The 19,608-nt window shown below is 35.8% G+C and overlaps 2 protein-coding genes and 1 non-coding gene across 3 annotated transcripts; 1 reads left to right on the top strand and 2 right to left on the bottom strand.

Annotated features, from left to right (window-relative positions):
- Positions 1-662: 662 nt before the first annotated feature.
- On the top strand, positions 663-744 carry TRNAS-UGA (transfer RNA serine (anticodon UGA)). The gene has a single exon. It is a non-coding gene; the product is annotated as a tRNA-Ser (tRNA).
- Positions 745-912: 168 nt separating this feature from the next.
- LOC137709709 (putative E3 ubiquitin-protein ligase RHA4A) lies at positions 913-3,648 on the bottom strand. Its single transcript, XM_068448690.2, has 3 exons — positions 3,231-3,648; positions 2,754-2,839; positions 913-1,754 (listed from the first exon to the last, which is right to left on the bottom strand). Exons 1-3 carry the CDS (start codon positions 3,480-3,482, stop codon positions 1,289-1,291), a joined length of 804 nt encoding a protein of 267 aa, XP_068304791.1. The 5' UTR covers positions 3,483-3,648; the 3' UTR covers positions 913-1,288.
- Positions 3,649-16,365: 12,717 nt separating this feature from the next.
- LOC137710686 (small ribosomal subunit protein bS6c) lies at positions 16,366-18,678 on the bottom strand. The gene is made up of 2 exons (XM_068449785.2): positions 18,255-18,678; positions 16,366-16,840 (listed from the first exon to the last, which is right to left on the bottom strand). Exons 1-2 carry the CDS (start codon positions 18,624-18,626, stop codon positions 16,601-16,603), a joined length of 612 nt encoding a protein of 203 aa, XP_068305886.2. The 5' UTR covers positions 18,627-18,678; the 3' UTR covers positions 16,366-16,600.
- Between the last annotated feature and the right edge of the window lie 930 nt (positions 18,679-19,608).

The following is a 19,608-nucleotide window of genomic DNA, read 5'->3' as shown; positions in this document are numbered from 1 at the left end:
GTTTATGTTTATCGTCTATGTGACATATTTGCCTCAGAACTCTTAGTTCTAGTGGTGTGGTTTGTGTGGTAGCCGTATACCGTTTAAAATTACTATTGTGTTTTGTGTGAGTCATCTCCAGACCAACAAAATTGGTCACTGAAGAATATGTATCCATCTAGAACTGTTGTAATCGATTATTCTTGGTAATGGAAATCTATTAACTCTGTAAAAATAAAAAATAAAAAATAAAAATAATTGTTTAAGTCAACTAATTCGCTTGAATCAGAATAAAAAACAATGTGAATATTAAAATGCTCTTGTTCTATAAGAGATTATATTGTATGCTAATTAATAGTGAAATTGGAAATTTAGAAATTGTATAAGTGCATTATAGGTATAAAATATGCATTCTTATTATTCTTTCTTGCGAAATTAGAATGCCACCTCTCCTAAACAATGTGAATTTCTTATTCCGTATGGAACCCACTTCTATTTTGATTCCTCCATGGTTGGTAAACACATAACTAAATTTTAATCGCAGTCCAACCTATTGTTTAGTTTTGATTATAGATTAGTAAACATGTTATAAGCTTGGACTAAACCTAGAGCCGGAAATATGTTAGAGTGGAAAGACATCATTAAAGGTTTTATATAATGAACTTTCTTTTTCACCAAAACTGGTCGATATGTCCGAGTGGTTAAGGAGACAGACTTGAAATCTGTTGGGTTTCGCCCGCGCAGGTTCGAACCCTGCTGTCGACGATCATTTTTTTCGTTTTTCCAAATTTTCAGTTTATTTTATGATACTCTGTTTCCCTTACCCAAATAGTGTGATTTTTCTATTTTTCAATATTGTTCACATAGCTTAATTTTTAAGGCCTACTACCACTCTAAAAAATAAAAATGAAAAAAATAACATAAAAAAACCCATTATAACATGTATGCTGTGAACTTTCACTGCTCAAAATTTTATTGAGGCTTTTGACAATTAGGTTTGTGCACACCTTCATTGAGGTTTAAGAAAATACAAGAGCTTCCCCCTACTCTCCCATTCCCTAATCTCTCATCTAACTAGTTGCCGCCAAAACTGGACTCTCACTATGATGCGACTTCTTTCGTTCAACACCTACTCGTGTAGGAATAGTCCCACGAGAATGTGGTTTATATCATGTATTCAGCACTGTCATGTGGCAGGAACAGTCTCACGTAAGTTTTTTCTCTTACACTTCTTGGCTTATGAATCATGAGTTTGGATATAGACAACGACTGGTTATGAATCATGAGTTTGGATGTAGACAACGACTGGTTATGAATCATGAGTTTGGATGTAGACAACGACTGGTTCTCTCAGATCTTGATTAGTATAGTACCCAGGTAACCTCCCAGAGTCCCTTAAAATCGTACTACTTTGGTCACTTGATGAACCTTCTTCAGTTGGTGTTGTTACACCAGAAATAGCATTATTGCCCGTTTGATGCTGTTGTTGCTGATTTTGTTGATCCAACAATACAATACTACCTGGACTCTGATGGGATATTATTATGCTATGGTGCCGCTGTTGTACTACTGGGTCGGACACATCAGCACCTGCAGGTGGTGTTGCAGGACTATCAAGTTTGGTACTGATTGGAATCACAGTGCACCTGCAAAGTGGGCAAGTTGTGTTGTTATGCAGCCAGTGATGTATGCAATCAACATGAAACACGTGTTTGCATGATCGCACTTGCAGCAACTCTTCTTCCATTTCGAATTCCCCCAAGCAAACACAACATCTGTCACAGTTCAAATTTTAGGGTTTTGTTAGCCTAACTTAAATCTGGTAATTACACCAAATTAAAAAGAGCCTGAAAAGATAGAAGTACATGATGAGAGGTTGAATAAGCTAATAATATTGAGCTGTAGGTGAGGTGTCGTGATTTCAATGTTCGTTAGCAATCCACTTTCCGTGAAGAATCTTAGAAAGCAATTGGACACACAATTTTATTGAACTTTATTCACGTTTTGTCTCCTCCAAATATGCCACTTCCCATACTATACTTCTGTTTGGAACTAAAAAATATTTTTTTAAATACTTCTGATAATGTTTGGCACCAGAAACACTTTCAAATTATTTAAAATATACTACTGTATATGAATGTGATTCTTTTAGAAAATACTAAGTTCTTTGTTTTTTGTTTTTTTCTAAAAAGCACTTGCATAGTTGCATTTATATCAAGATATAAATTTCTTTGAATAAAAGTTGTTTTATTGAAATCACTTCATAAATGTTTTTTTATAAAAACATTTCTAAACGGGTATCTTTCTCAAAAGCACTTTTGAGAAAAGTAGTGGCTGCCATGTAAGGTTCTAAACTGACATGTGTAGAGATTTAAACCTTCTATTACAACTACCTTCGAGGCCTTTGTAGCCTGTAGGCCATAACTGGTAGCAAGAATAAAACTCCATGTTAACTAGAGGGTAATTTCCAGGACGTGTCCTTTTCTATAAGAGTTTTGAGGTAGAAACTTAACTGTTTAATTTCTTCTTTTTCCTCAAATATCCAAATAGTTGGTTGGCTAATTAGTGCATATTGACTTATCAACTTCAAGATGTGATATGACACCATATTGGCATATGCCACTTCTTGTATGGCACGATGATTATGGACCGCATTGCTGTCTTCGATACAAGGTCTATTCGATTTGGGTAGAAGTATGCTAGAGATACAGAATGCGAAACCCTCTTTTATAACTAAAAACGTACAGTTTATGGTAGAAATAATTTAAACTTACTGTGAATCCTTTTTCCTTTGTTCTTCATCAAATAAAATTGTTTGAAGCTTCTCCTTGAGCTCCCCCTTCAAACCCACCGGACAATCCTACACATATAATGTAATAATATCAGATATAAGTTGGATTTGAAAATAAAGGAAGCTGCATGTATATAATCAGACTCTGCAGATTGTTATATGAATATGTTGCTTTGTTAATACAATCGTGCGTACGAACACGATCGATGCTATAGGTCTGCAATTGGAACTCAAGATATATTTAAGCATAAGTTATAACACAAATAATATTAAATCGATACGGAATCTTTTCCTTTTTTTTTTAATTACAAAGAAGGGTTTCAAACGCAATATATCTAGCCTACTCTTACCATCACCTTACCCAGCTTCACCAATATTTTGTTAGTTTGTATGCATGCATCTATGTTAATGTTATGAGAGAGAGAGAGAGAGAGAGAGAGAGAGAGAGAGAGAGAGTTACAGTGGAAACATGATATGTGGTAGGTGCAGCTTGAAGATTATAATTATTACTCCTTGGAAGAACTGGTTGAGAAGATGATAAGAGAGCGGAAGCCCTTCTTTTGAGGTAGAACAAGTAGAAGAGGAGAAAAAGGATGATGGAAAAAAGGATAGGAATCGAGAATATGAAGGCCTGGTAAAGTTTAAGTTGGAGTGCTTGAGGATAAAGGTGAGAATTACTAGTGCTGTTTGGAGTTTGAGGAAGACTGGCCATATCTGATCACCTAGCTTCCAAAACCCGGAGAGATTATTTTGCCTGTTACTGATTAGCTCAATATATGTAGGAATCAGAAACGCCTTGTTGATGACTGTAATGGAGAGAAGTTGGCGTGGGATGCAGAGGGTTTTTATATAATATTATTATATACACAGTCATTCTCTTTTGTATAATATATATATATAGTTGATCATGTGAAATCTTTTTTGATTTTATATGATCCCACCTAATTAAACAATTTGGTTCATATTTTAGGACAGAGCTTATCTCACTATCCAGTACAAAGGGAATTCTTAAATGCAAACTAGCATAGAGCACACACTTTATGTGTGTGAACAATTTATTTTAATAAGTGCATATTTTTTTTTAGGTCAAATTTTTTTCATGCTCCTTGTGGTGACACTACACTTTCAATGTGACTCTCGTGGTGAAAAATCTGTTAATTAAACCCTCGTAGTGAGCCTTGTTAGCAATTGAGGTCCAATCCAAACTTCCGTTATTTTTCCGTTAAATAAACTCATGTGACTATCACATTGAGGGGTCAAATTCGTCAATTCAATTCAAATTACATTGTATGCGATGGACATCTAGTATGACTTAGGGTTTAACTGAAATTAGATTTTACAAAAAAAATAAATAAATAAAAAATAAAAAATAAAACTTAAACGCAGTGAAATTAAACCTATAAAACCGTGTCAATGGCTAGGAGAAGAGGTGAATGTGAAGTCACGCCTCATTTCTTAGGTATGATTTCATTTGGAAATCCTAATACTTTTAATATACTATTGTTTATTTTTTTTCAATGCCAACACGTCTTTGATCATGAGTTAGAGACTTAGTCTTATTTGAATTTTAATTCTTCTATCAATTTGTACCAGACTACATATATGCCTTTCAATTTTATCTTTAATTCATAGTGTGGTTTGATGCAGGTTATAGTCTTGCAGTACAAAACCTTTTAGTGCACCTTGGAGACCTCCTGCAATGACCTCTGCAATATCATCAAGTGCTAAAAATCCTTGGAGACCTTCTGGAATGGCCCCAATGCACAACATGCAAAATTAACAGATGAAAAAGCACAATACTTGCAAAAAAAAAAAAAAAAAATTGATGAAGCGAAGGGAATTGATTTTGTATCATGAAAAACTAGATTATTTGTTTATTTTGCGGAAAACAATTTTAATGACCTTTTGTTTTGACGAACCACAATATATTGTGGAAGACATACTTTTGTCTTTGTGTGTGTGTGTGTGTGTGTTTTTTTTTTTTTTTTTTTTGGGTTGGATATATGCTTTTGTAATTAGTGTGCAAAATACATTATGGTATGAGAAATGATGAAGTTATTTTTTATTTTGTGAATGGTTAAATGTAAGTTATCTCCCCTTTGTTTCAATTTGCTTTGTACATTGGAATTAGATGCCAACTCACAAGAGAAACAAGTGCATGTCATAACTCACCTAGAAAGAACACACGTATACGGTATACCTAAGTCATGCTAGATGTCCATGGAATAGGATGTAATTTGAATTGAAATGATGAATTTGACTCATCCGCGTGATAGTCACATGAGTTTATTTAACAGAACACTAACAGAAGTTTGGATTTGGACTTCAATTGCTAAAAGGGATCACCACATAGGTTTAATTAATAACTTTTTTTTCACCATAAAGGTCACATTGAAAGTGCCGTGTCACCATAGAGATCAAGAAAAAAAATTGGCCTTCTTTATAATATTACATGATTACTGTTTTGTCCTCCTTATGCAAATATTGTGTATCAAAAGTGAGGGTAAAATTGGAAAAATAAGTATATGATTGTCATTTTCTCAAAAAATGAGGGTAAAATAGGACAAATAGGGATATAATTGTCATTCTGTCAAAAGGTATAAAATTACTATTTTACCCTCCTTTTGTCAATAGTGTATATCAAAAGTGAGGGCAAAATAGGGAAAAAAAAGGAAAAAAGTTGACAAGGAGGATTCTCTTAATAGAATAGATTGATTAAGATAACTATTAAATGATGAAAAAGTGAATTAAAATTAAAATTATTTCAAATTATACCAAGTTGTTTTTCACTTTCAATATTTTCTTTTTATTTATTGCTTTTTATTTGTTTCCCACCCCCTCTCACGGCCTCTTGTTCATTCCTCCTTTCTCATTTATATATTTCTCTTTATCTATAACACAAAAACCCAAATCATTATTAAACGCACCTTAAGTTTTAATCTTTTCACAAGCATCGTTGAGTTTTTGCATGGCAGTAACTTTAATCATATTTCTGAGATGGTTTATAAATTTAGGGTGAACTCGCTAATTAGGGTTCATATTTTAGGGTTTTAAGTCTCTGAAACTTAAACCCTATAATTTAATAAGAGTTCAATGAGTATTAATCAATTGGTAAATGAGTGTCGATCAATCAAATAAAGGCTTCTTAGAGCTTGCAAGTAGATCATATGCCCTTTTTATTTAGGATGTTGCTATTGACATTCTAAAAAGTCATCTTATACTCTCGATTTGCTATATTTACAAACTCGGATATACTTGTAAAGAGTGCAAAATGACTTTTTTAGTAAGCAAAAAACATCTCCCTTTTTTAACTGTCTTCGAATGGATAATAGAACCAAAATATCTATTTTGAGTGTGAATTTATTTTGGCTTGAGAGAGAGAGAGCTCACAAAGGGCAGGGTATACATAATGATTGCTTTTAGATTGGGGAAAGGACACATAATACCTTGTTAATCTTATCAAAGAAATAAAATAACAAACTAAAGCAATAAGCTTTCTAGAGATCAAAGTTACATGATGCTATGTTGGTATTATATTTCTTCTTTAACTTCAATGATGGGAAACCCATGTCTATCAGAATATCTCTAAAACATGGGGTCCTCAGTCCTCACACCAAGTGAGGTCTAAATTGCTCCACAGTAACATCAGGGACCCAAAACATTATATCATAAATTCTTTCAATTCCATGTTTTATGGTAAAATGTTGAATTCAATTAAAAAAAAGGAAAGAAGAAGAAGAAAGTTACTGTGTAATTAGGTGTAAATGTTGGTTTAGGCCAAGTTAGTGCATTGGTATTGATTAAGCGAGCTGTTGGTCGATCTGGTAGTCCATGGTTGGCAGGTCGATGACCTAACAAACCTACAAAGCGACAGAGAAATGTATATGCAGAGAGTTAGGCTGTTGTTAGCATAGATGGTGGTTTGTCTCAACTTCAACTGATTGACACACCTCTCCACCTTATAGATATAGTTTTGGTCCATAGATCATGTGACTAGACCCATAATTATATATAATAAGGCCTGCATGTTCACCAATGGACATCAAGTTTGTTGGTATATGTTAAGGTGTGCAACCTAACATTCTTAGTGTTTCTCCATCTGATTTGGTCTCTCTATCTAGTCTTTTGCTTTTTCAGAAGCAACGTAGAACACTAGAGGTTTATTCACTTCAATTGCATACCGTCACAAGGATGGGTTGCTTGTATTTATAACAGTATTACATGAAGGGTTTGAAAACCCTACTTACATGGCAAATTTGAACTTCAAATTTACAACAGAAACGAAAGACAAACTATCAGCTATCAAAAAAGTATAACAAACATTTGAAAACAATCCTAGACCTAGCCAACTTCTTCTTGGATAAGGCATAAAGATCAATAAAACAAACTCAGGTAGTTGTATCCGAACTAGAAGTGTGACTTGTTCTAACAGGAAGAATGTTTGAATTCGATACACAGTGAGTTGAAAAGAAATGTCATACCCATTGCGACAATCCACTTGTTGCAAAATATTAACCAAAGAGAAAGGTCTCTTTAGCTAGGTTTAAGGGCTAAACAAATTAGTTAAGAAGTTTGACACACATAAAAGGGGGTGGGACAATTTCAAACTCAAATATGATAGAAATCATTATAAAAGCAGCAATATAGAAGTAAAATAAAGAAATAAATGGGATGGATTATACACTAAAACCCTATTTTTTTAATTTTTCATACACGTTGTTTGTCATACAACAATGATCACTACGTAAGTAGTGACTATAGTTCATTTTTCTTGTAATGCACAAACTTCGGTGTAAAAAGTGAAAGCATTATTGTTCTTATTTTGAGCTATTAGTACATATATGTCAAAGGTAAAGAAGGCTTCAGTAAGAGCAAGTCCACGTGGGATTTTTAGGCCGGCACCCAGCATCATTCTTGGCCCGGCACCCAACCAATCTCCTCTAGCACATGTGGATAGGACGACACACAACCCAAGCTGGTCTCCAAGCTAGCCCAAAATCGACAGACCTATGGGACGGCCCATCTGACATCATGTTGACGTTAGCGTGACGTTGGAAGCCATTTTAAAAAAAAATTGCGCAAGGCGCGTGGGAACCACGCGCGATTGGGCACGCGTTGCCGACAAGAAATCAAAGGCAGGCTCGTTTGCGCAGGGGCACTAAACCGAACTAATGGGAGGCCACGTGGCCCGTTGGATTTCCAATGGCTAGTTTTTTGGACCATTGGATTTCCAATGGTAAAAAAAATTTGAATTTGTCATCCAACGGCTAGTGACGTGGGTTGATCTGGATTGTTTGATCCAGAGATCAACAATCCACGTTTTCCCCCCATAAATTATATATATAAAAAAAAAAAAAAAAAAGGCACAACGGTCAGAATTACGACTGTTGGCCACGTGTCAACGTATAGGCTATTGGGTTTGATTTTTTTTCAAATCCAACAGTCCAGATTAATTACCTAAATTAAAATTTATAAAAAATTTAATAAAACTTGTTAAAAAAATACATAAATTTTTTTTAAAATTTATTTATTTTTCCTATAAATACCTAACCCTCATCTTCCACCTTACACCATATTTCAATATTTTCAACACTTTCTACCAAAGCTTATACTTTTTGTGTGAAAAAAAATACCATGAACCTCATCCTTTCTTTTTTGTGTCCATATAAACCCTACATCCATCTTCATTGTTTTCAAATCTTGAATTCTTACAATGCCTTCTTCAAGGAGAGTGTATAAACAGTTTGAGGAGCAACATAAAAGATTGTTGGCACAACATGAAGAATTGGTCAAACTCGAGGAAGGTGGAGGTGGAGATGAGGCTTTCGCAATGGAGGAGGATGACGATGATGACCATAGAAGGCAAAGGGCCTCATAATCCCGCCGTGTCATGGAAGTTGTGGGTCAGATATCCAAACCCAGACGTTACAATCAATTGATCGTTGAGTGGTACAGTTCATTGCTAGAGCCATACTGGCACTGTACCCATCAAAGTGACTTGATTGAGCACCAATGGGGATTGCAACAAGGTCAAGATAATTAAAAGGAATCTTAATTAGTGTGTTTTTAATTGAGCACCAATGGGGATTGCACTCTACCAATGGGGATTGCCAGAAGAATAAATTTCTTAGTTTATTTAGTGTGTTTTTTTTTAAGTTTATTTGATGAGTTTATGTAATTTTATTTAGTGTTTTTTTTTTTAAGTTTATTTGATGAGTTTATGTAATTTTATTATGATAATGACGCGTTACGTGACAAGATTGATTAAAAATCATATCCAAAATTTAAACTATTTTATTTATTTATTATTTTATAAAAAAATTAATAATATTTTAAATAGGCTAGGTGCTAGCGCATTTTACAGGAATGGAGATCGTTTATGCCAGTGCATTTTTTAGGGGTGGAGATGCATTAAACCTATTACTATTTATTAGGGTCTATCACTGTTCACTGAATGGATTAAATGAGCTCGGTGCTAGTGCATTTTTTTAGAGGTGGACTTGCTCTAAGAGATTAATATGTAAAGTTGTTAACGACATACGTAATCTGATAGTCCTAGTGAAATAAGGATTATGGAGTCTTAGCCTTGGCAATTGACCTCAAAGAAATCTAATAGGTTTCTCTACAAAGATATAGAATCACGGTAGGACTCAAACACTTAAGTGATATGGTTTAGGGGTGGGCACGGGCCGGGCCGGGCCCAAATTTGGAAGGACCAGACTGGACCTGCTTAAAAAGGAAATGGGACAGGTCAGGCCAGGTATTGCAAATCTGATCACTGGAGCCGGACCTAACCCGGCCCGTTTCAAACGGGCCGGTTCAGGACGAGTCCGCGGGTCCTCTTAGTTTTTTTTTCTTTTTTTTTTACTTGGTTTTGATCTCCTCCGCTCATCCTCCAGATCTTCTCCGACATCAAGACCCTCATCGAGTTTGTTCTCTTCTTCTTTAGCTCTCCCGACGAGCTCGTTGGGATGGTGCGGGGGTCCTACTCCTCGGAGTTCTCTTCCAATAGCTACTGGTGTGAAGGAAGAGCAAAAAGACGAGCTTGCCAAGTCCATCAACTACCAAGTTCGACCGAAGTAGGGTGAACTTTCAATTTCTATCTTTTTTTCTTCAAATCAATCACTCACAACACCAATTCAACAAAAAATTACATTATCTATATCTATATATCTAATATCTATATCTGTATAAATGTGATTGTAATTAAAGATCAAACGAAGCTAGATTCAACTCAAAACGCAAAACCCAGAAACATATCTGAGAGTGGACGGAGGACAAGGGCTTCGGCAATGTGGCGGCGGGGCTGGCAGGGCACATCTGCGCCATGTACTGCAGCGTCCTCAAGCAATACCTAAACTGAGTGGAGATCCTGCAGCTGGAAAACCCAAGCAGTACCCACCAACCAAGACCATCTTCATCCCAGACAAGGAGTACCAGAAGCCAAACCTGCGATGTAAAATTTCACAAATTTTGTAAATCAAAATTAAGAAATTGACGAAATTGGAAGAAATGAGGGAAATGAGTTACCTCGGTATCGAGATCGGAGGAGGAGACGGAGGAGTTGGTGGGGGAGGAGGGCGGCGGTATCATATCATTTCTCAGTGGGGTGTGTCTGTGCTCCGGGAAGGAGAGTTGCAGAGATGGGGGGAGAAACAAAGAAAAGGAATGAGGGAGAAGGTTCGAGAGATTGGATGAGGGGGAAACACTGGGAAGTGGGGGGTGTGTGTGTGTGGAGAGTTCTCGAGAGTGAGAACTGTCGCGGGGAGGAACAATAGGAAGTGGGCCTGGGAGACAGTACCCAACAAGAGGTTTTCTTGCAAACGGGCCCGGGTACCCGTTTTTCTATACTTTTGGAACCGGCCCGAACCTAAAATTTCAAAGGCCCGCCCCGCCCCGTTTCTCTTTTTTAAAATTAGGACCTGCCTCGTACCCGCCCCTACCCGCGAGCCCAGGACCCGTTTGCCCACCCCTAATATGGTTTGATTTTCACAACCAATAATAGGCCGGCTGTGATTAAACCTTAATGATATAAATACTATGGTGAAGTCCCTGCTTCCATACCCTTAATCTCTAAGATACGTTGAACCCTATTCATATAGCAGAGAGATATTATTGAAGTATTGTAAGGAGAAGACAACCTAGAGTTCATCAATGGCTTCATCTTCATAACAATGTCTTCTGCATTATACATATAAGTTTAATATAATTAGTCGATCTATTTGTTATATTGATTTGATTTATTCGTGATCCTAATGTCTTGTAGTTGTGATTTCAGAATATGTTTACACGATAGTCGTACTAAACAAAGGTAGTTTATGAATCACTTTGAAAGCATTCCGCAACATGTGATTATTTTAGAACATCGTTACTTTGATATTCCCGTTTTAAATTCTTTACTTTGATATTCCCGTTTTAAATTCTTTCTCCACTCGAAAACCACTACCAAGCAATCCAGCAATTTGGCCTTTTTTCATTCTTTTATGTTGAAGAAACGTGCCAAAGACTTTCAAGTGGGTATCTAATTAGCACCAAGGCTAAATTTTACAGGTGCACAAATTAGAATAGTAGCTTCAAATATGTAATGTGGGGAACTGTTTGAGCATGTTTATAAGATATGGATGAAAAGAACAAAGCATCCAAATTCTCTCCTATATCGTACGAAGAGTAGACCCAAATCATTCTTTAATTCAACCACGTATGCAAGCACGACCAAAAAGAAATACAAAAGAAACGAAGAATCTTGGTCTACAACTACATGATTTCAGAACAAACTTTGCGCAGCTCATCACCTTTCCGCTATATATTTTATGTAGATTAAATTGTAGCTATGCTCGTTTAACTTTAACTCAATTGGAGTAATGGTCCCTCAACTAAAAATTCATTACCATTGGTCCCTCAACTCATCAAAATGTGCAGCTATGGTCCTTCAACTAAAAATCTATTACCATTGGTCCCTCAACTTTAATTCAACTGAAGAAATAGTCCCTTAACTTTAACCTAATTGTAGCAATGGTCATTCCAACATAACTTGTTTTGACAAAAATTTTGACATAGTTGACGAAAATGACCATAATTACACACTTTGATGAGTTGAGAGACCCTTATTATATAAATGGTTATCTCAACATAACTTATTTTGACAAAATGTTGACGAAATTGATGAAAATGACTATAGCTACACATTTTGATAAGTTGAGGGACCAATGGTAATGGATTTTTAGTTGAGGGACCATTGCTCCAATTTGATTAAAGTTGAGGGACCATTGCTACAATTTATTCTTTTATGTATTTCACATGAATTTTATGTTTTTTTGTTGGTTCAACTTGTGTTATTTTATATATGCTTTATCTTTGGTTTGGGGGTGTATTGTCCCTTGATTGACTTGAGGAGGTTTCAGTGGTAGTGGTGGATCATGAAGAAAGCTCTTTCGCACAAAGTGGGTCGAAGATAATATCTCGTACTGCAGCACAATCAGATTCTCCAGCTATTAACTAAAGGGTAGCACTAACTCGTGTTCAAACTTTCTAAATTGTGACCGATGTAGCTGTAGGCTTCGTTGTGTTGGAAGAGTTAGTGATTTAGTAATTTGGTTTATTTTTGTATTGAGTACTTTTTATATTTTATGTTTTAGGAATAATTAGCTTCTACTTGTTATTAGGGTTTAAGATTGCTCATTTGTTTGTTCCAAGATTGAATTTTTATAAGGGTAATGTTAGGGAAATTAAAATTAGTAACATATCATTTGGTTTAAAAATTTAATCTCTCTAGCATTATCCTTTTTATAAATACACTTATTATAACTTTGCATAGATCATGATTCACGATCTGGCAAGATATAGTTCATCCCATAATGTAGTTGTTTTGGTAATATGTAATCTTTCTTCTTTCATTTCATTCAATGAAATAATGATCAGAGTTTGTACTCAGCTTTTTCTCATCATTTGTTTTGTTAACACATTATTTATCTCGAATGAGGATCCTCTCCGGATCCTCTTTTTGAGGATCCCGGAGATCCTTTAATCACATTTGTTTATCTTACATTATGCGGCTAGTTTTCGTCAGGTACTATTTATATTCAATTTTAAATTAAAAATATATATTTACAATTATTTTTGACCGCAAGATGTACAATGAACAGACGTAATTGGAGGATTCACGGGATCCTCACAAAAAAGATCCAGAGAGGATCCTCATTCATTTATCTCTTGCCCCATCAGAAACCCTATTCATTTAGAACCACTAAACCGTCATGACTCATGAGACAGGCAACATATAGTATTAAACAAGTATTAACACCACCGCACTGCAGTGAGTCGAGAAATTTATCATGTAAATAAAGAAATATATTAAAAGTTTTAATAACATTTATTTGTGCAAGAAAAAAAAAAATCATGTTTATTCTCTCCTTAAAATGAAATTAAAGCAATATTAAAAAAGAAATACATTTGTTTTCAACAACAATACTGGTTCGTTTGGTAAATGCTTTTAAATAATTGAAAAAGCTTTTAGAGGAAATGTTTTTAGATTCCAAAAGCACTTGAAGTGCTTTCTGCTAAAAACACTAGTTATGTGCTTCTTGCTGGAAGTACTTTAAGTGTTTTTTCATAATTAACTTGCAGTTTTACTAACGTTTGGCTCCAAAAATATTTTATGTGAAAGCGCTCTCAAATCGTTTAAAAACACTTGCCAAACGAGTCCCAACTAGTTGTGGTTACATATTATGGCATTCAACCCATTATTGATGAAAATGATCTTTGCCCACTAATAAAACTGTTAACCCTAAAGAGAAATCGTATATGTTTAAATGGGTTACAACTAATTGTGTTAGACTTAATACATGCATAAATAGTCAAAGACATTACTCTAACCAAGGAACACCACAAGGCCAAAACCATAAATCCACACTATAGCCCATGCAGGGGCCGAACCCACGATATAACCCATATTTACATAAATAAAAATAAAATTAAAAATATATGGCAATTTCGTAATTAAACCCAAATTCCCACTTACAGTGCCACCCCTTTCCAAATTTAGAATCCAGTAATTGTCTTGATCCACATTTCGTATAAAATGTTGAGATTTGAGTTGGTGTCATTATACTCTTAATTAATATAATCTCACTAAATAATAACTTATAACTCAAGCAGTTAAAAAAATTTATTTTTTACAAGAAGTCTTCAGTTGAATTCATTCCTCCTCGATATTGCCTTTTTGTTTGTTGAGAAGTTGATATAGTTTTGTATAAAGTGCTCATACTGAGTAAAAACTATTAGCTATATCTTATTTCACACATTTGTTTTGAGGTATTCATTAATTTACTCCCTGAACTTATAAGGTTTGGCTAATTTCCCCTCTCAACTTTAATTTGGGCCAATTTCCCCCATCAACTCTCATAATTAGTCAATTCCCCTCTCAACTTTAATTTTGGCCAATTTTCCCCCTCAACTCTCATAATTAGTCAATTTGCACCCTATTGTTAATTTTTTTAATTTTTCATCTATTCTTCTGTTAAGTAGGTATCCACATGACTGCCTTTAAAGAGCAAAAAAGTCATTTTCCCTACACCTTCGATTTTCTTCCTTTTCTTCGAACTTTCTCTTCTTCTTCCTTGTCTCCATGTTGAGCCCGTGACTGCCGCCAACGCCTCCCTCCTCTGCTATTTGCAACCCAGTCCATTTGATATGCTACTTATACAGTTTGCAGCTGCCCACACCCTGTCGCCTCCTCCCTCAGCCTCGTCTACCTCTGGTAAGGTGTAGGGAAACCTACTTAACGGAAAATGACAGTAGGGTGCAAATTGAAAAAATGACAATAGGGCACAAATTGACTTTTTTTGCCTTCAAAGGCAGTCATGCAAAATACCTACTTAACGGAAGAATAGATGAAAAATTAAAAAAATGAACGATAGGGTTCAAATTGACTAATTATGAGAGTTGAGGGAAGAGATTGATCAATAGTCACAAATTCAAAGGATAAATTGATGAATACCTCTTCTGTTTTTACTGAGTAAAATGCTCGTACTTTATTTCTGAGTAATCCTTTAGCAGCAATGGAATCTCTGCATGTAGAAATTAGGCGTCGGCTTGTGAGTTGTGTCTGCGTCATTGTGCTTTTCATAATTATCACTTACAAAAAGGCAGACACCATAAGCTTATGATTAAGGGCAAAGTGTGTTTTAATTAGTGCTCTCCAACAAAACTTGGTGACTCATTAAGGGCAAAGTGTGTTTTAATTAGTGCTCTCCATGAGTAAATTGTAGCAATGGTCCCTCAACTAAAAATTCATTACCATTAGTCCCTCAACTTATCAAAATATGTAGCTATAGTAATTTTCATCAATTTCGTCAAAATTTTGTTAAAATAAGTTATGTTGAGATAACCAATTATATAATAAAGGTCCCTCAACTCATCAAAGCGTGTAATTATGGTCATTTTCGTCAACTACATCAAAAATTTTGTCAAAATGAGTTATGTTGGAAGGATCATTGCTACAATTGAGTTAAAGTTAAGGGACTATTTCTCAGTTGAATTAAAGTTGAGGGACCAATGGTAATGGATTTTTAGTTGAGGGACCATAGATGCACCTTTTGATGAGTTGAGGGACCAATGATAATTGATTTTTAGTTAAAGGACCATTGCTCCAATTGAGTTAAAGTTAAGGGACCATAGCTACAATTTACTCTAGAAAATTTGTATTTTTGAGTTGAAGCACATAGTTTTTCGTTGTCCTCATACATTTTGAGTAGAAAGTGCAGTTGCTGACAAAATAGCCGATTTAGGACTTCTCTAGTCTTCACTTGTTAGGTATGCCGCTCCTCCTATTGAGATTATTCATTTTCTGCATTCAGATTTCTTTGGGCGCAGCAGCCCACAAGTTTGTCTACCCTTCTTCTTGATTTGTGATTTTCATTTTTACCTCATCCCTTTAGATTTTCCTTTTTGTTTTGCAACTTATCTTGCAGCCAGGTTCTTACCTTTTAGGTTTTAAAGGGGTTTGATTTATGTCCCCTGTTTTTCTGTTTTTCTGTATTTCGTTTTTCTTGTTTTATGAGAAGTAAGATTTATGTCTCTTAACTAGGTTTAACTTCTTTTTTTCATATCAATAAAATTCCCTCGGCAGAAGTTCTAAAAACAAGACAATTAAATATGGACTTGGATCAAGTTTTGTCCAAAAAAGCAAACCCCCACCCTTGAGATAGCGCATTCTGCTGTGCTAAAAGATAATTTGAGCAATGCGATGAAACCTACGACAGACCAAATACGCGTGTTCCATTGATTCCAGAAGTTTTGAGTTGATTCTATGATTTCGTCCTCTGATTCATCTTCTATATCCAGGTGCACCAACTCGTTTCGTCCTTCGAGCAAACCTGGACTTAAGGCAAGTCGGCTAAAGAGTGTGCTCCGTCCTCTGCACTCAAATTCGAATTCCTCTCAGCACCCATAATGACACTCCTGAAATCGTCCATAGTAGAGATCTATACTTTCCTTCTCTACTACGGTCCCTCAACATTTTAGCACGAAGCACTTAGGAAGGTAACCTCTGTGCAAGCAACTGGCCTTTTTTCATCCAATCTGTATTCGAACTGAAGAAAAAAGGTTGACATTTCGTTCTTCCATTCGAGTTTCTGCTACAAATTTCATTCTAGACACTGCATATTTTTCCTTTGGTGATTAATTCAATTATGTTACAAAACATACTGAATAATCGCAAACTCAATAACAAAGGAACGAATGGACGGTTGAAAACATCTGAAATTACGTTGTACATGCAACTTTTTTCTTTCCTGCCTTCCTCTGAGAGAAGGACAAAAGATTCAAACCAAACTAGTACTTCCTCTTCCTTATTTTGAAGCTCATTGATCGGATGACATTATCATCAGCTTTCAGATTTGCTTCAAGAACTTCGAGAGATTCGGGTTTTGTGAAGTAGGTAAAGAGGAGGTAGATACCATCCAGGTAAGTGTTGGACTCTCCAGCTTTGTTTTTCTTCTGGATGCCATAGGCTAGTGGAATTACCCCTCTGTTGAAGACCTCCACGTACATGCCACCCCCGGCTATTAGCAACTGCAAAATAAGGATCCTCAGATTAAAACCCTGTAACCAACTACACTCAGACAGTTTTATAACCTGAGCAGGCAACGTAATGCTGCTTAAATAAAATTGCATGTGTCAAAATTCATCTTATTTCAAATAAGCTCTTACACGGTTAACACAGTCATGGCGCAATCGTAGGTGTATAGCTATGTCTAAAAGCCTAGACTAGTCCAACACTATGACACTTCAATTACATCATCATGAGATCAAAAGGAAGTCACAACCTAGTTCTCTGAATCTTCGTAGCTACAAATAACGCATAAAATGCATGACTAGAAATCAGAGGGGTAAAATAAGGCATGACAAGATACAATCTGGCATTTCTTGATATTACAGGAATTATTGGGTAACAATCACAATCTATCAGGTTTGCCAGTAGTAACCAACTTTCACACCATTTAAAATAAATTAAGAAAATAAGGGCATAGCTTGTGCAGTATTTAACACTCTCGTTGTGATTGATTGCTCACTGATAATATACTCGTTGATTGCCCATCCAAACTAACACAGCTACAATTCAAATGACAAATATTACTTCTTCACGGAAAACAACCACGGTTAACAAATTAATATGTATATGAAGATAATAAAAGATATCAGTTTACCACTATTCCTGAAAGGTTTAAGCTATTAGGAATCGGATATGGTTATTTCCAAATTCTAATACTACCTCCCATGTGTAGAAAGACAAATTTGGGATCTCCTACTTTGACATCATGATAAACGAACAAAAAGTACTTCGATCTTGCAACCTATGACGTACTGGGTAAACTTATACCTCCGACTAGATTATAAAAGATGTCAGAATGATCCAGAAAAACCACGGTGCCTAAGCTACGATAAAGTTACACATTTGCTAAATTTGAAGTGTTCGATATGAGTTCTTCTCAATATACACAATTGGGGACCTAAAGACGGTTTTTCAGAGGAAAGTTTCTCTTACGAAATTTAAATCAGCAGATGTACACTGCACAAACTTAACTACATTATGAGGACTCAAAATTCATTCGAATAGTAGTATCTTCGAACATATCGCTCTAATAGCGAAAAGAATCTCGCACTGCAAAGTAAACTTTTCAAAACTAAGCATCTCTGAAGGTCCTAACTCACTAAGAAATAAATGCATCAAATACTATCCGCCAATTGCCAGTGTTATGTATCAATTCAACGCAAAATTGGAAATTGTTCACTAATCTGCATATAAACTCAGCTTAACACATTCTTATATTTTCTTTAAATTTTCTCATCAGCCAAACAGATAACAAACCAAAATTGAAAACACATAGATAGAATCCACTAATTTTAAGAGCCAAAGAAATCAAATTTAGTTCACCAAAATTAAAAAAAGCAACAGAATTTGAATTAAAAAAAAAATTCCTTTTACCTCCTCGTACTTCTGGGTAAGAGTAAGTCTTTCATCCTCGGACATGTCGGGTCTGAGCACCGCCATGGTCTCGTACTGTCGGAGCCCCGGTGGGCACGGGGGCTCCTCCTTCTCCTCCACGGCGGTCAAGCCCGACCCGGGCGGGGAAGTCGGGTCGTCCTCCGATTGAAACCCGCCCTCAAAAAACGAGCCCGAGAACTCCAGGGACTGGACATTGGAGGTTAGGCGCGAACTGGGATTCGGTCCGTTTCGGTTAAAGAGAGGGAAGGAGACGGTTTGGGGTAGAGATGGGATTTGGGAAATTGTTTTGGGGAAAAAGGGGAAATTTGATGTAGGGGTAAGAGACGAAATGAGGGACGAAGTGGAAGCCATTGCTGGAAGCTTTATTTGGAACAGAAGAAAGCTTCTGGGTTAGTCCTCAGTGGATATTGATAAGGGGCTAGAGGAGAGGGCAATGGTGAATGAAACGACGTGTCGTGTACTTTGTTGTGTTTTTACCATAGGTCGAAAGATGATGCGACGAGATGACAATTTCGGACACTGACACGTCATAAAATTCGTAGCTCACACAAATATAGGATTTGATGTGCGCGCCATTAACACAATTGAAACATGAGTAATAACCATTCAGCTAATTTTAATTTAGTGAAATCATAATTTCTGATGAATATAATAATTTATTGTTTAGATTAATTACATTCTACAAAACCAATCAATTTATGTCTTTGGACTGAATAACTTTCTAGTCTTTCGATAAATTGATATTGTAATCTTGGAACTGTTTTTTGGATTGACATGAAAGCCATGCTTGCACTTCAAAACTAATCATCATAAAAATTCGGCTTCTTCTTAACTAATTATTTGTATCCCAAAATCACGTAGTTTTGTCATATAAAAGTGCGAATGAGGATCCTCTCCGGATTCTATTTGTGAGAATCATGGGAATTCTTAAATCGTATCCGTTCATCATACGATTAATTTTCATCAAGTACTGTTCAGTTTAATTGTTAATAAAAATATTTAAAATAATTTCTAATCGCACGATGTACCATAAACGAACACAATTTAAGAATCTTCAAGATTCTCACTAAGAAAATCCGGAGATGATCCTCATTCTGCAAGTGTGTCTTCTATGGATACCAAAGAGGTCCCGTATATGCCACGTGAATAATGGCCGAATAAACAAAAACAAGTTGATCCGATTTCAAAACATGACGCATCAATGACGATCACACATGTATAGGAGGGTATACCCGAATACGGCCCATTATCACCCCGGCCCATGAAATCAAACCTAGAGGCCCAAGTCCAACCCACATTGAAGCCCAATAAATTACAAGTTTCTTCTTGTAAA

This window comes from Pyrus communis, chromosome 6 (genome assembly GCF_041283825.1).
Source record: "Pyrus communis isolate YQ-2024b chromosome 6, ASM4128382v1, whole genome shotgun sequence".
Lineage (NCBI taxonomy): Eukaryota > Viridiplantae > Streptophyta > Magnoliopsida > Rosales > Rosaceae > Pyrus > Pyrus communis.
Note: the sequence above shows the minus strand (reverse complement) of the source record. Positions and strands in the feature narration are given on the sequence as shown.